This window comes from Apteryx rowi, unplaced genomic scaffold, assembly GCF_003343035.1.
Source record: "Apteryx rowi isolate R43461 unplaced genomic scaffold, aptRow1 scaffold_156, whole genome shotgun sequence".
In the NCBI taxonomy this organism is placed as follows: domain Eukaryota; kingdom Metazoa; phylum Chordata; class Aves; order Apterygiformes; family Apterygidae; genus Apteryx; species Apteryx rowi.
This window is the reverse complement of record NW_020447819.1, coordinates 1,050,777-1,065,014: the sequence shown is the minus strand read 5'-3', so window position 1 is coordinate 1,065,014 and position 14,238 is coordinate 1,050,777. Positions and strand designations below refer to the sequence as shown.

Sequence of the window (14,238 nt, the reverse complement as noted above, 5' to 3'; positions counted from 1 at the left end):
AGACTCCCCCTTGATGCTCCTGAATGACAGAGGGGGCTCTTCCCCCCCCCCCCCCAACTTGGACTTGAGTACCTCTCTTGTAACTGTTGTAAAAGGCTTGATGGAGAAGCAGGGAAGGTTTCCAGGAGCTAAAATGAAGAATAAACACTTGCTTTAGAATTTTAACCAGGTCTCTGCTATTTAGAAACACTTGTAGACTTGCTTCTTACTCCTCCTGTGAGCTCTTGGTTTCGGGCCTGACCGTTAGGTGGTGAGACGTTTGCTTGCTCTGTCCGGGAAACTTGCCCGAGCAGTTAGTGCCAGGCCAGGGTACCTGGGGCGGACGGGGGCTGGTGCCGGCATCGCGGTGACAGGCGGAGCCCCGGGGAGCCTGCACATGCTGGAATTTCGATGCCGGGTCCCGTTATGGGATTAAATGAGTATCGCTGATCTTGAGGCGTTGCCGCTCCTTCTCTCCTGCCTCTCAACAGCCAACTCTATTCCCTGTTAGATAAGGCTATTTCTGCAGTTCCTGAGAAGCAAGCTGTAGACTGAGCAGATAAAATAATGTTCGCTGCAGTTGCCAGCCTGAGTAACTAGAAGGTAATATGAGTGGCAATATCTCTCCCTTCAGCAGAGGAATTTGGGAGCTGAGTTTTAGGAATGCATCAAGCAGCTTAAATATTGCCTCTGGCTTATAACCTTTAGAAAAAAATTCCTCCTTAGTTAAGAGACTCTTTCAGTAAAACAGTATTACAGCTCTGGCAAACTTCCCTGACAAGAAACCAGGGCTGGAAAAAAGCAGGGTGTTGTAACATAAGCACATCACATCGATGTTCCTTTTTGCAATGTTTATGATTTCTCCAGCAGGGTTTTTTTTTCTGTTTTTTCTTTATATATGTAAGCAAGATCTCATGAACTTTGTGTCAATGGAGCAGTGTTGTTCGTTATCTTGTCTCATTGGCTATTCCTTTTGGAACTGTCATTTTGAAAGAGTTCTTGTTGCCTATCATCTGACAATCACGTTATTAATCGGTATTTGTAGCGTGTCCTGTGATTCTTATTGCTGGATACTGGGGAGCCACTACAACACCATATGACAGTAGAGGCATTTGTGGCCTGCGGCCAGGATTAAAGATTGAACAGCAATTACGATTTTATAAAATGTCTGCATGAATATAAATAGCTCCAGTGTATTCCTTTAGCACTTGAGGAATTTAGCCTCTGATTTAAATGCTATTAGTTGTTCCTTTTTGGCTCGGAGCTGGACTGGGTTATAGTACTCCTCCATGATTTTTCTGGTACTGAATTTTAGGTTCAGTTGATCTTCTCTCTAAGATAGAGATGCTCCAGTTTCTAAGTTTAAATATTTAAAATGCAGTAGAAGTGGTTTCTTAAGGAATGAAGATAAATTTTTATTGTACAATAGAAAGAAGACCTCTCACTGTTGCATTATCAGTGGTGCTGTGACTTGAATGCTCTTAAATCAATTTTCTTGCTTAAGATTAGCAGTCTTATTGGGTTGTCCCAGCTTCTGTAATACAGGGATTCAGGATTATCTAACATGCTACTATAACTGTAAATGTATTTATTTAAGTCTACTTGTTTGTTTGTTTGTTTTTTCCCCCCTCTCTTCCAGCTTTCTTTCAAGATGTCTACAGTCCATGAAATTCTAAGCAAGCTCAGCCTTGAAGGAGATGTAAGTATTATTATTCAAACCAGAATAGTTGTTTGTTTGTTTTTCTTAAATGCCATGTCTTGTTTCCTTTACAGGACTCTCTACTAACAATTGTACTGAGCTGTAGAGTTTATAATTTTCCACACATCTCTTCTACTTAAACTGATCTTAACTAAAAGCTTAGTCTGCTGTGGTCAGTCTTCAGCCATGAAGCCGCTGGGAACCATGGGACAGTTATGAGATGGCTAGGTTTAATGGAAGTTCTTCTAACTGGGCAGCAGCGTGAGCAGTACTCGTGTGCTGGGCCATGTGAAAGAGATCAGAGGGCAAACCGAATGGGTAGTTCAGATCTGTGATCCCCGTTTCTTCTCAAGGCACAAATGAGTTGAGGATGGTAAGAGGAGATGGAAATGGAAATGTGTTCACTTTTACTGACACCTTCTGAGTTTCACTTTTTTCAATCAAAACATGGAGAACATTAGTTAATGGGAATGATAATACTGAGAATCTTATTCATGTAATATTTTTCACCAAAAGACAAACACTTTCAACAAAAACTAGCTCTTGAAAAATTATTTTCTCATTTTCTATTTTGAAAAGCCTAAAGAGTCTCCTTTTTGTTGGAGTATTTTTCACCACATTTACACTTCTGTGATTGTGTTACTGAAATACCACAAAGCCACACTCTCTTTGTTTGATTTCTTATGTTGCAACATTACTTGGTAGGGTTACGAGTGTAATGTCAGGATATTGTGCTGTGAATTTGTGGCTCTGTGATTTATCACTGAAGAGGAAGTGAATCCCATCTATGGCGTCATCTCATCATATTGCTAATAAGCTTACTGTACTTTCAAATTTTAAAACTGGTAACTGCAGAGCTGAGCTTGGTAAAAGCAAACTTTTTGCTTATTTTTGTTACTTGTTATGAAATAAATTACACTATCTGATCTTTGTGAAAGAGCTGTTGCAAAGAACTGGTTAGTGTACTGCAGGTAAGTAGCAAAGCTGATCTTGTATTGCAAAAGCAGTCAACTCTTTAGATTTCTTGGCCATGTTCATTTCAATGGAGAATTCCTTTTGGACAAACATTTGAGCAATTTAGTCTCACGGGTATAAATATTTATTCCATGATACATATGAATAGTTGCAAAAGTCAAATTTGAATAGTGTTGCATGGCAACATTTTCATCAGAAATTCTGTCATAAAATGTAAGAAATAACAGGCAGCTTATTTGTTCTGTAGATGTCAGAATTTCAAAGCTTGGATCTTAAATGAAGAGAGATTGTTGTTGCTCATGTCAACAACAATGCAAGTGAAACCATTTCAGACCTCAGTGCAGTTGAAGACATGTTTATGTTGATATTCTGCAGATTTTAATTTGGAAGCCAGAATTGTTGAGTAGATAGTTCGCATAAATAATTTGCCCAGTTCCCCTAAGCAGTGATTCAGCAAGTTAACTAATGTCAAGCACAGTGTTTCAGGCACCCGTTTTTTTCAACAGTGTTTTTAATGTTGAGGGCATAGAATGGTGACAGCTGAACCCAAATCCTGTCTTGTGCAATAAGGCATTTGTGCATTCTGCTTCAGCAGCATAGTGAGCAATTTCCTTCGAGACCAAGAAACTGCCTTTATAAACTGAGCTGCTTGCTTCAGCCTGGGACTGCCTCCTCCGTCCTCTAAGGAGAGGAGGGGGTTGAGCTGAAGTTAACTCTGTGCTTGCAGTTTCTGCAGCTTTGCACAAGAGAAGGTGGAAAGATTCTGTGACAAAGATCTTACTTGTGTGCTTGATCATGTACTCGACCTTTGCACGGGCAGTTGGAAATGTGAAATGTAGTCAAGGCTGCACAGGTTACTTGCAGGATGGCGTCAGGGAAGTTGGTTTTCAAAGATGATTGGTGATTTTTTTCAGGGCGAGGAATACCCAAATCTAGATATCTTGAAAGGGTCCTGTGTTTAGAAGAAGTTAAGCCTTGTTAACTTTCCTGTTAGTGAAGTATGCCCCTCTGCAGCGTTGAATCCTTCCTTCCAAATAGGGTTTGCTTCCTCAAGCTCAGAGGAAGTAAAGCAGTTGGAGGATGTGTGAAACATAATATATATGTGGGAGAAAAAAAAATCTTTCTCTGCTTTAGCCTTGCCCAAACTGTTTGTGCATTTACACATTAGGCTGAACTTTTACAGCCACATCCTGGAAAATTTTGTACAGAACCAAATGGAAAGTTGGTTGGAAAAACTTTCCTGTCTGAAAATGTACAGTACTCTTTAGTGTACCACAGTCATTTGGGACAGATCCCTATTGTCTGGAATTTAAATGGCTGTTTTTCATAGGCAGAATAATCAGCCTGATGAAACGTGTGTCCACTCCTCCAAAGTACTTAAGAGAGCATCATCTGTGCGGATGCTGAATTTGGATACGCTCCATTTACCGGCAGAGTAGCCAGCAGAAGGCTTTTGTCTTTCCTGCATGTAGAGATGTGGCGCTCCCTGGGTCTTTTGACCAGTGTCAGGGGATCTGGATCCAATTTGTTACATGCATGAGGTGGAAGGACAGAGGAAGAGTTGGCTCCCAAACTGCAAATCTGCTATGTATTTTCTCAGTACCTAATATGGTCTTACAGTAGAATATTCTGTCCAAATGGCTCATGAAATACTTAGAGCAGGGTGATGCCAGAGAGATACCTGACTCTAAGCTCACCGGCGGATTTGTGTCAGATTAACCAGCAATACTGGTTAAATAGGACAGCCACATGACGGTGTAGACTCACTGACTTTGCTTCAGGAATCTTTCAGGCACGCAGATTTCCCTGAAACTGCATTGCACATCTCCATTTACTGTTTTTGTTAGTACTTCAATTTGCTAACATGAAAGGTTGCATCTTGTGGTGTGGCTATGGGTCAAACTGCAGCCACTTAGCTAGATTGAGCTGATGGTAAGAGCCAAAAAAAAAGGATAGTTCAGTTTATCAGTGTTTTTTTGACTCCCCATCTCTGCCGCATAACCCAGACCTTCAGGAGGTGGCACAGTGGCTGCTGCCAGAGGAATCTGTTCAGGACAGTGTGATCTCTGCAGGAAGGTGTAAATGTAACCAAAAAAAGTGGAATTTTGTAGTTAAAATTTGTCCTCTCTTAAACAATTTGCCTGTAAAAAGGCCCTCAAGAGATATTAAGATAACTTAGTCCAGTTTAGGAAGCCTGGTTTCTGGTGGAGTTAGGGACTTGAATGTTTCTGGGGATCCTTACCAAAAAAGCTTAGTCACGCACTCACTTAGCAAACAGCTGCAGCAGTTTCAGATGGTCATCCCTGCACCTCTTTGCCAGCGGTTTACATCTCTAAATTGGACTCAGCAGAATGGAATATGTGAATATTTCTCAGCTATTTCTATGGAAATCTGTGGTTTAGTTTAACCTGCCCGTGGGAGGTGATATGAGCTAAACTGTTAGCTTGCACTGAAGCAAGAGCTTGATCTCTCTTGTGTTGACCTCCTGTTTGAGGCTATAATCCTCAGTACAGGACAATAATAAACAGCCAGCAAGATCAGTTAACTTAAAACATTGCAACTGTTTGCTAAGTGGCTGTATCTCCAACTCCTCTGTATCTTTAGTGGAAGTAATTTGAAATGTCATTTAGTTTTATTGGCCTCCTGCTGCTTAAACCAAGTATCTGCAGGCACAGAGTTTCAAAAGGAGAAGGTAACTTCTCTTGCTTTCAAAAACTATAGGCTCAACAAGATACATTTATTGTTATCTTTAAAGTCCATGAGATAGAGCACAGAACTTGTTCCATTATAATTTACTTGTTGTTAATCTTCCATGTTCCTCTACTTTTTTTTAATTGTAACTTGTAATCCAAAGTGAAGTATTGGCTTCAAATCTAAACTATTTTAGACTTTTCACAACAGATATATATGTGTATATATCTTCTTTGAATTAGCTTTCTGTAGTCAATTTCCTTGAGATCTAGCCAGGCAATTCCAGATTTTAGCAAATTCAGGCTTAGTGAGAAAATTTGGAATGTGTTAGGTTTTTGCCACAATAATATATGATATCCATTTGCACCTATTCTTTCTCATAATAAACATGGCTGTGAGTGCATCTCTGGAACAATACACATTTGGAGAACAAAGTTTGGTAGCTCTCAGCAGAATTCCAGTTTCACAAACACCCGCTGGTAGTTCTTGTATTTGGAAAAATAAGGCAAAATGTCAGCCCCTGAAGGAGGCACATGTTGTACTAACTGCAGCGAGGTACAGGATTTAATTTTGCCCTTTTTTTTTTTTCCTCTCTCTCCTTCTTCTTCTAGCATTCTCTCCCTCCAAGCGCATATGCCACAGTTAAGGCCTACTCAAACTTTGATGCTGACCGGGATGCTGCAGCCCTGGAAACAGCCATCAAGACCAAAGGTGAGGAGTGCGGGCTGTGGCTTTGATTCTACTTGTAAGCTAGAATGCTGGCATGAGAAAAATTTGAACATTTTCTCCTGTGTTTTGAACTAAATGCTCATGTGTCTTGGATTATTTTGAGGTCAGAGAAGATCCTAGAAACAACAGTATCTAGTTTCTGAAATGATATTGCATTATTTCATGGGAGGGCAACGTGGGAGTCCCCTGCTTCTCTGGACCAGGCTCCCAGGTATTTATCCAAACCAGGATGCACCACTTTCACTGGGAGACCATGAGAGAGCAGGGCAGATGCGGCCCCTTTGAAAAGCGTGGTGTACTGAAACAAGCAGGAGTACAGGGTGCACGAACTACAACACCAGAGTAATACCTGGGTGGTATTTCAGTATGAAAACACATACAAAGTACTTCTTCCAAGATTTTTTGCCACTAATAACATCCACCTTTGAGGAAAAGGATGAGGAATGAACTCTTTCAAACATTATGCTGTCTTTTTCATGGGTCTTGAACTCACTCTTATGTCCCATGAGAGTGAGTTGGGATAACTGCCTTTCACTTCACTTAAGAAATGCTATTTTACACCTTGGTTATCTCGAGGGGAAAAAGAACCACCACATCAACATCACTTGGCTTCGTTTGTTGAGCCAGCTCAGAGCAGGTAATCACAGTGCGGTTACAGAAAGCAGCCACTGCGGTTCTGGGGCAGCGATCCTGGTCCCGCTCCGTACGAGGAAAGGGTGTGCCTGGCCTGGACTCCTCCTCCAGGCCCCAAAAGCAACAGCTGGGCGTAGCTGGAACTGCCCAGTCTTTTGCCTGCATGTCAGGAGAGGGAGAAATTTAAAAGCCAAACAATTTCTCATCTGAAAGAAATGCCGACACTGCATTCTGTCAGTGCCAACGAAGCAAATGTTTGACTTGAAAATGTAACATGTAAAATGTTGACTATAAAATGTTGCTCCTCCCTAGCAGGCATAAGGCTCACTTTCACAAGGTTTCTTAATTTAACTGGAGAAATCCCTGGCCTACTCACTAAAGTAGGTTCAGCTCAGATTTTGAATCATTTTAGGGTTTGTTTTATTTTTAAAATAATCTTCTTACAAGAGAGGAGTAAGTGTCATTGTGCTTGGCAGGAAGTGCTTTGTGTATATGTAGAGTTTTGTCTAGACTTAATTATATTTTACAGCACTGATTATAGGGCAAATCTAAACATGTCAAATATACCATCAGGTTTTCAGGATAGGGACAAATTTGCACATTTTAACACTCAAGCTGTTAATTAGTGCAAATGGAAATTGCAGTGTCCCAGGCAGTACAAAAGCTTTTCCTGTCAGGAAAGTCAGGCTAATGTAGTTATTTCACTTTCTTCCAACAAAGATGAGCAATTTGCTGAGTTTGGTTTTAAGATGTATGGAAACATTTTTAAAGAGAAATGGTGCCTGATCCTTCAAACAAATAATAGCAAAAGCTATTCATGAACTTGCATGTTTGTAGGATTGGGCTTGTCTCTGCTTATTAGCTTGTTATCCAGGAGCTTTTTCTGAAAGGTGACTTTTAAGTGGAGAATCTCTTTATGGTTTTAATACTGACTCTTACACCATAAAGGCTATCTCTCAAGAAAGTATTTCTAGGGGAAATAAAGCAAAAAAGTGTTAGAACCCTTCTTCCAGCTACTGTTTCCTTGTATTTCAAATGCTTGGTTACAGGATATTTTCATTAACTACTTGAGGAGAATGTACTAGAATGTGAACTCACTTAAATATGCTTTTTTTCCCCAAATGAAAATTCTGAATCATGCAGACAAGAATTGGTTTGCTACAAAAACTAATGTAAACAGCTATACAAGGAAATTCTTCTTCAAGAAGACATTTGAAAATATTTCTGGTTAGGGACTTCATAGATTTTTGTATTAAAAACACGGCCCTCAATGAACAAATGGTACATACTCATGAGCACTACCTTCTATGAAGTATCAGTGATTCTTTAACAATTAGTTTGCATTGTATGTTGAAAGTAGAAATGTGCAATGTAAGTGATTATAGAATTGTAAAGAATAATATGACTTGCTCATTTTATTTTAAGGTGATCAGAGAGATGCAATAGCTTACAGATTCAAACACAAGTTCATTTGGTGGTTGAGGTGCTAAGTTTCAAACAAACATGGACATAAGAGAGAAGCCAAGCTTTTTAGGGGCTTGACTCTGTACAGGATAAGGAATTCTGGCACCTGAAACCCACGCCTCTTCTTTGTTTCCAAAATCTAGGTTTATACATGCTGTAATGGGTCTGTATTCTACAATCCTCAGAACACTTTTTTGAAACTACATCTCTTATAGCAATGCTATAGAAGTTGTATCCCATAGAGTCTTATCTCTGGGAAAAATCGTTTGGGTATACCTGCTTCAATTTTATATAAGCAATATGCAAGTACAGTACTGGTGGTCAGGGTGGGCCAGTTTAGAAAAGTTACCATGTAATTATCCATTTGTTCCTAGCAGTACAAAGTCCCAGTTCTCTAGTTCAGTGGTTGTGTGCAAAATTGGTAAAATTTACTTTACCCCAGATCTTTGCCCTAAAGCAAATACATCTGTTGCTTAGCCAATAAAATGTCTGACTGCTCTGTTATTTATAATGTCTAAATACTCCAACTCTATTGATGCTTTTTAGATTAATTCCTCAATATTTAGTCATCTATTTATCCAGTGTGGGATCTGTAAGAAATACTGTAATGTGTTTAATGTGACTTTAATGCAATCTGCAAAATCTATACTGCACAAGTAAGGCTTTGCTAGGCTTTGACTGTGGTTGAGTTAAATGCAGAGAGCTTAGACATATCCAACAGCCTAGAAAGGGAAGCATGCAAGAATGGCTCTAGATTATGCAAAACAGTTTGCAGTTAGCAATAGTTCAACCCAGAGTTTTTGTAATGCCAATAAATTGTTACAGTTCCAGCTTGTTCCTGTGTAATAAATATGCCATTGCTAAACCAGATTTATTTCTATGCTATTTAGTTTTTCTGTTGTGAATCCATTTGGTGTCTTAGCATGGTCTTGGTAAATATTGGCTTTTTGTTCTCTAGGACAAGAGGCCATTTAATATTTGTATAATGCTCCATTGTGCTCTGTGTTATATAGATTAGCTCAAGTATATGAGCTTAAATGCAAGAAATCAAGTATTAGTACAGCATTCACTAGGCTTCCTTTATTCCTTTATTTCTTTATAGGAAAGATGACTGCTGAAGTGCTTCCCTGCTGTTTGAGAGTTATTCCCTAACGTTGTGGTTTTCTTATGTGCATCTCATAGTTTGTTAAATAATTTTATTGTTCGACTAATTTGTGAATAGTTGTATACTTGCAGCTCAAACTGTGCAACCTTTTATTGAGGTCTCATGATAGTGTTTTCTGTTCCATGACTGGCAGAGTTGAAATACAGGTTCTTTTAGGAAAGTGCTTACAACATACATTTATTATAAATTCATTATATTCAGAAATCAGTAAACCAACAATGAGGTGTAATCCATAGTACGGGTCTTATAGAAGATTGAATTGACTTTGTGGTATATTCAATATGCCCGTACCTTTTAATAGAGTTTTTAATGCTTGGAAGTAAAAGACTAGAGGAAATCAGCCAGCATGTTGGTGGGGAAGGGGTAGTGCCTGAAATCCACCACACTGCATAACTCACATATGCAGAATATTATCAGTGAAGAAATATCTCATTGCAACACAAATTGGCAAAATTTTGCTAAGCAAAATTCCAGAGCTGAAATTTTAGTTGTATTTTATCTGAGTTTTTTTCCCTTTAACTCCAGTGGGATTGGGTTTTTATCCAAGGATAATAAGACACTGTAGATCACAAACCCAGTCAAATAGTCCTAGGACTGTGTTAGTGCCAGACACACAAAAGTACCAAGGTCTCGCAAGGGCTAATCACCTACATTTACATTCTCATGTCCCACTAATAACTGGAGGCCAGCTGCTATCTTCTCTCATTTGTTCATGTAGGGTGATGATCTCTGTAGTATCTAAATGCTGTTAGGACAGAGATAGCTTCTGCTATTCTCCATGCTGACTTTGAAAATAAAAATGAAGGCAACAGATTTCTAGCAAACAAGCTGAACAGAGATACACCACTTCTTGCAGAATAAAGGTATGTTAGCTCTGTTCTCGCCTCCTCCCAGGAAACCAAGAGGTTGTCCATATCATCTGTCTTGTTCAGCACAGTGTTAGTGCTGTTGCTGAGGCCCATGGAAATTCAAGTGCAGTCCCTTTTAAACCAAAAAATTGAATATAACTGTATCTGATCATTTTTACATTATGTTCATTTCCTCTTTTCTTGCTGATTGAACCGTAACACCGTGAACTTATCAGCTTGACAGATGGCCTTTTTAAAAAAGAAAAATCATTATTCAACATTATTCAAAAGGGGTTCTTTCTGAAGACATACTTTCTCCCCCTTCCCCTTCCCAAATACATTTCTTTCTGCAAGGATTTTTTTTTTTTTTTTTTAAGCAAGAAAAACAGTATAACACCATGAGTAATAATGTCAGCTTTTGTTACCCATTGACAAAAGTACACTACTAAAATCTGCCCAGCCAGAATAAATTGGGAAATAAACTTTCATTTCATTACCTTGCAATTTTCAAGCTTTTTAGTGAACAGCAAAGAAAAATGTGAGAGCAGCTCTTCTGTTCCACCCCACCTCAGCAGATGTGAGTCAGCATCCTGTTCAGGGCAGCAGGATTCCCAAGTGTGAAATACAAGCACTCATTTTCCACAAAATGCCAGAGCAATGAGTTAACTCATATTTCCATCCACAAAGCATATGAATAAGAAACTTGGATGCAGTTGTTTGCGGGCTTCTAATCTATCACAATTGTTTTAAAACTTGAAAATGTCATTTGCTAATTTTGAATGCCAAGAATGCTTTAAATTTAGAATTTACTAAAAAATTTTGAAGATTGGTTTATACTGTGGCCCTGCAAAGGCTGAAAGACCCAGTGTATGTGTGTCTGTCTGCATGTGGCCATTTCTGGACTGGGGAATTTTGCTTTCTTTAAAATGGGAACATTTTAAAACACGCTATCAGTAGATTATGGCTGAAATCTGCAGTCAGCACGTTTTCAAACCAAGCTTTATAACTAAGACATATGATGCTTTCCAGGGCTTCTAGACTTTTGCAGGCCAAGCCTATGTGAATAAGAGCACTGATGTAGGTCTGCCTCAATATGAGCTAAGAACATGAGACCATCAGGTCCAGTATTTCATCTCTTCAAATCAGAATTGGATTTTTGTTCTTGCCCCTTATGAAAAATGTAGTCAATAGGGAGAAAGGAATCTGAATATTTTGGATTTGACTCATTGTTTTAGAATCTGTAGCTAAGGGCTACAAGGTCTTTTGCAACATTCATACTAGTATGATTTGTATTGTAATATCTGATTAAATTCCTTTGTGTCGAGCTGCTGTGAGGTCGTTTTTGGGTAATAAGGCAAAACAAATAAAAAAAGATTCTAATGGGGATCTGAGTCCTTCTAGTAGCGGCTGATCCATTCCTTACTTTCTGTTTTCTATTGCAAAATTATCATTAACACGCTGATTACATTAGTCACATTTCACATTGATACTAGTTTGCAAATGTGAAAGAAGCTATTTATAATGCTTGCTGTAATAAATGGAGAAAGTTAAGTAGAAACTCTGGGCTTGAACTGGCCTCTAGATTAAAGCCACCTATTTGGGTTCAAAACCTGGCATGCAACTCGCCATTAAAAAAAAGACTTGTTATACATCATCATCCTATTGCAGAAGAATATGCCCTATATTAGGCATGCAATATTTAGAAATAGTTTTGCCTTTTCTAGGCTTCAGCCACTCAGTTGACAAATAGTTCAAAACAGGCAATTACACAGCACAGCTATAGGTTAGCTTGATTTTGGAGCATAAGGGTTTGAGAGCTCTTCAAGCTGTTGCCTCTGTCCATCTATTTACACAGTATGCTGATTCTTCTGTTTGGAAGAATTTATTATCTGGACATTACTTCCAGCTGCAGTGTTATTCTCCATTTCTGTTTGAATGGCAGGTCCAGATGGTTCTGGTTAACCAATAAAGTATGTGAGTTGCAAAGGAACATTTTACCTAGAGGCTATATTCAGTGGTATAGCATAAGTTGGTACTGGAGAATTGGGGAAGGGGATAGAAATACTTTCAGTTGTATTGTTTTACAGTGCATTCCTGTCTGCTATATTAGATGAAGTAAGAAAATTAAGTTGGAGGTGTAAAATTATAAATTCAAAAAAGACTTTACTTGAGCAAGCAATGAGTCCTCAACCAGGTTTTGTGAAATTTCAAGCAATTACCATACTGCTTAAGAACACCTGGGTGGACCTCTTCAGTTCTGTTCAGGACATGCAATGTCAAAATGTGACCACACTGTTTTTCTTATTTGTCACTCTTAAGTCTTTTTTTACCTGGCTGTTCTGTATCCTGGTTGCTAACAATTCCTTTGATTTGGCTTGTGGCGGGGACTTACACTTCTAAACATTTTCCTTTGACTAATAGAGACTGGCTTATTGCAAGGGCAGGTTTTGTAAGCTCTCATAGCAAGAGGATAGTTGAGATAATTTTAGAAGTTAGTTAAGAGAATATAAATACAGGTTTTTTTCTTCTGTTGATGTTGAATAATCAAAGGGTAACTATTTTATTTGCGTACTTGACTAATCAGTGGTATTAGCTAATAGCATGAAAGTATTTGGTAAGTGTGGAGATGTGGCACTCATTTCTCTCTGGTGTTTATAGGATCAGACCAATAGATCTGTCTTGTACATGATGTAAGCAGGAGAATGTAAGCAATGAAGTTCAGAACTGAAGTCCAGCAGTGCTGCAAGGTGTTGATTTGGAGGCAGGAGGATGTGGATGTCTTTGGCGAGTTGCCCTCTTTGCAGATTATGCCTGGAGAGATCTGGATGTCTGCAGGGCATGATAATTGTATGTCCAATGGGTTAGAGCCCTAGCACAGGATACATTGATAGGTCAGATGATCTGGGTTCATATCAAGATGCTCAAAAGCCTTCAGTCAGACCAGGAAACAGAGCTAGGCTCTGGGATATATTTTGAATTCCCAAGACCAAGCAGCAAATGAGAACGGTGATCAGAGGAAGAACTGTGCCAGTCCAAAGAATGCAAGTTCGGGAGAATCCGGCTGAAAGCAGCAAGTGGGGAAAAAAAGAGTGAATTTGAAGTGCAGATTGGCAGTAACGGGCAGGAAGAGTGGCAGAGCCACAAGATGCTTCCTGCACTGGAAAGAACCTTGAGTAGCAAGTAGCTGATATCTAAGAAATATCCTGTACAATGTAAAAGCTTTTCCTCTATACGTACTGACCAGCATTGGTAGCAGCATGAATATCTGCCCTGCAGGATCTAAAGCTGTGGACTGCATTAGGTGCTATGGCCAGCCAGAGAGTCTGACCCTGGATATGTGCCTTGGCTTTCAACTTGTAATAAAACCAAACAATCTCCTTGTGTTCAGTCCGCAATTGCATTTAAGTCAACAGATTCAGAAAACATCATTTAAACCTAAGCCTTTACTGTTTCAACTACTAAAAAAAGATAGGTAAGGAGTTTGAGCATCCAAATTGTCAAGGCAACTTAGTTAAAGCTCAGCATGGATCTTCTAATGGTCATTTCAAAAAAAGGGTGCACATACATAGTTCCTCCCAGTATCAAGAACACCTATCTTCTGAGCCTCTGAGCTGCTGAGAGAAAGTAATATAGTGTCTTTTTCTTCCCATTTTTGTTTGGAGTGTTAGTTAAGTGCCTAGAGGCAAATTAGAAAATAACTGTTTTATTAAAAAGCCTTAATTGAAATCACTCTACTGAAATTACAGGGCAGGCTGTAATAAGCTCAAGTTTATGTCAGTTCTGAAGTTGAACAGCTTTCTTTGCAGAATCCTGCATGACTGACACACATGCATAGAGACACACATGCGAAATGGAGCACAGAAGTAGCAAAGCTGGTTGTGGGCTGGCCTTAGCTGAGGTGAACATGAGTGTACCCAGCAAGATGTGCATCACATCAAAAATTTGTGTTGTAATTGGTTGCAATTTCTGCAAGGCCAGGATTTAACAGATTCTACACTAGAGAGAGCTGTTGAGCCCTGCTCCAGATAGCAGATATGCTATGTTTTGCATGCAGG

General features: G+C 39.2%; 1 protein-coding gene across 1 annotated transcript in view; it reads left to right on the top strand.

Annotated features, from left to right (window-relative positions):
• The first annotated feature begins 1,618 nt into the window (after nt 1–1,618).
• ANXA2 (annexin A2) overlaps nt 1,619–14,238 on the top strand; it is a 28,306-nt gene continuing 15,686 nt past the window's right edge. The window contains exons 1-2 of the mRNA XM_026059328.1: nt 1,619–1,678; nt 5,956–6,055. Of these exons, the coding sequence (XP_025915113.1) occupies nt 1,631–1,678; nt 5,956–6,055 (148 nt within the window). The 5' untranslated portion in view covers nt 1,619–1,630. The remainder of the gene's footprint in view (nt 1,679–5,955; nt 6,056–14,238) is intronic.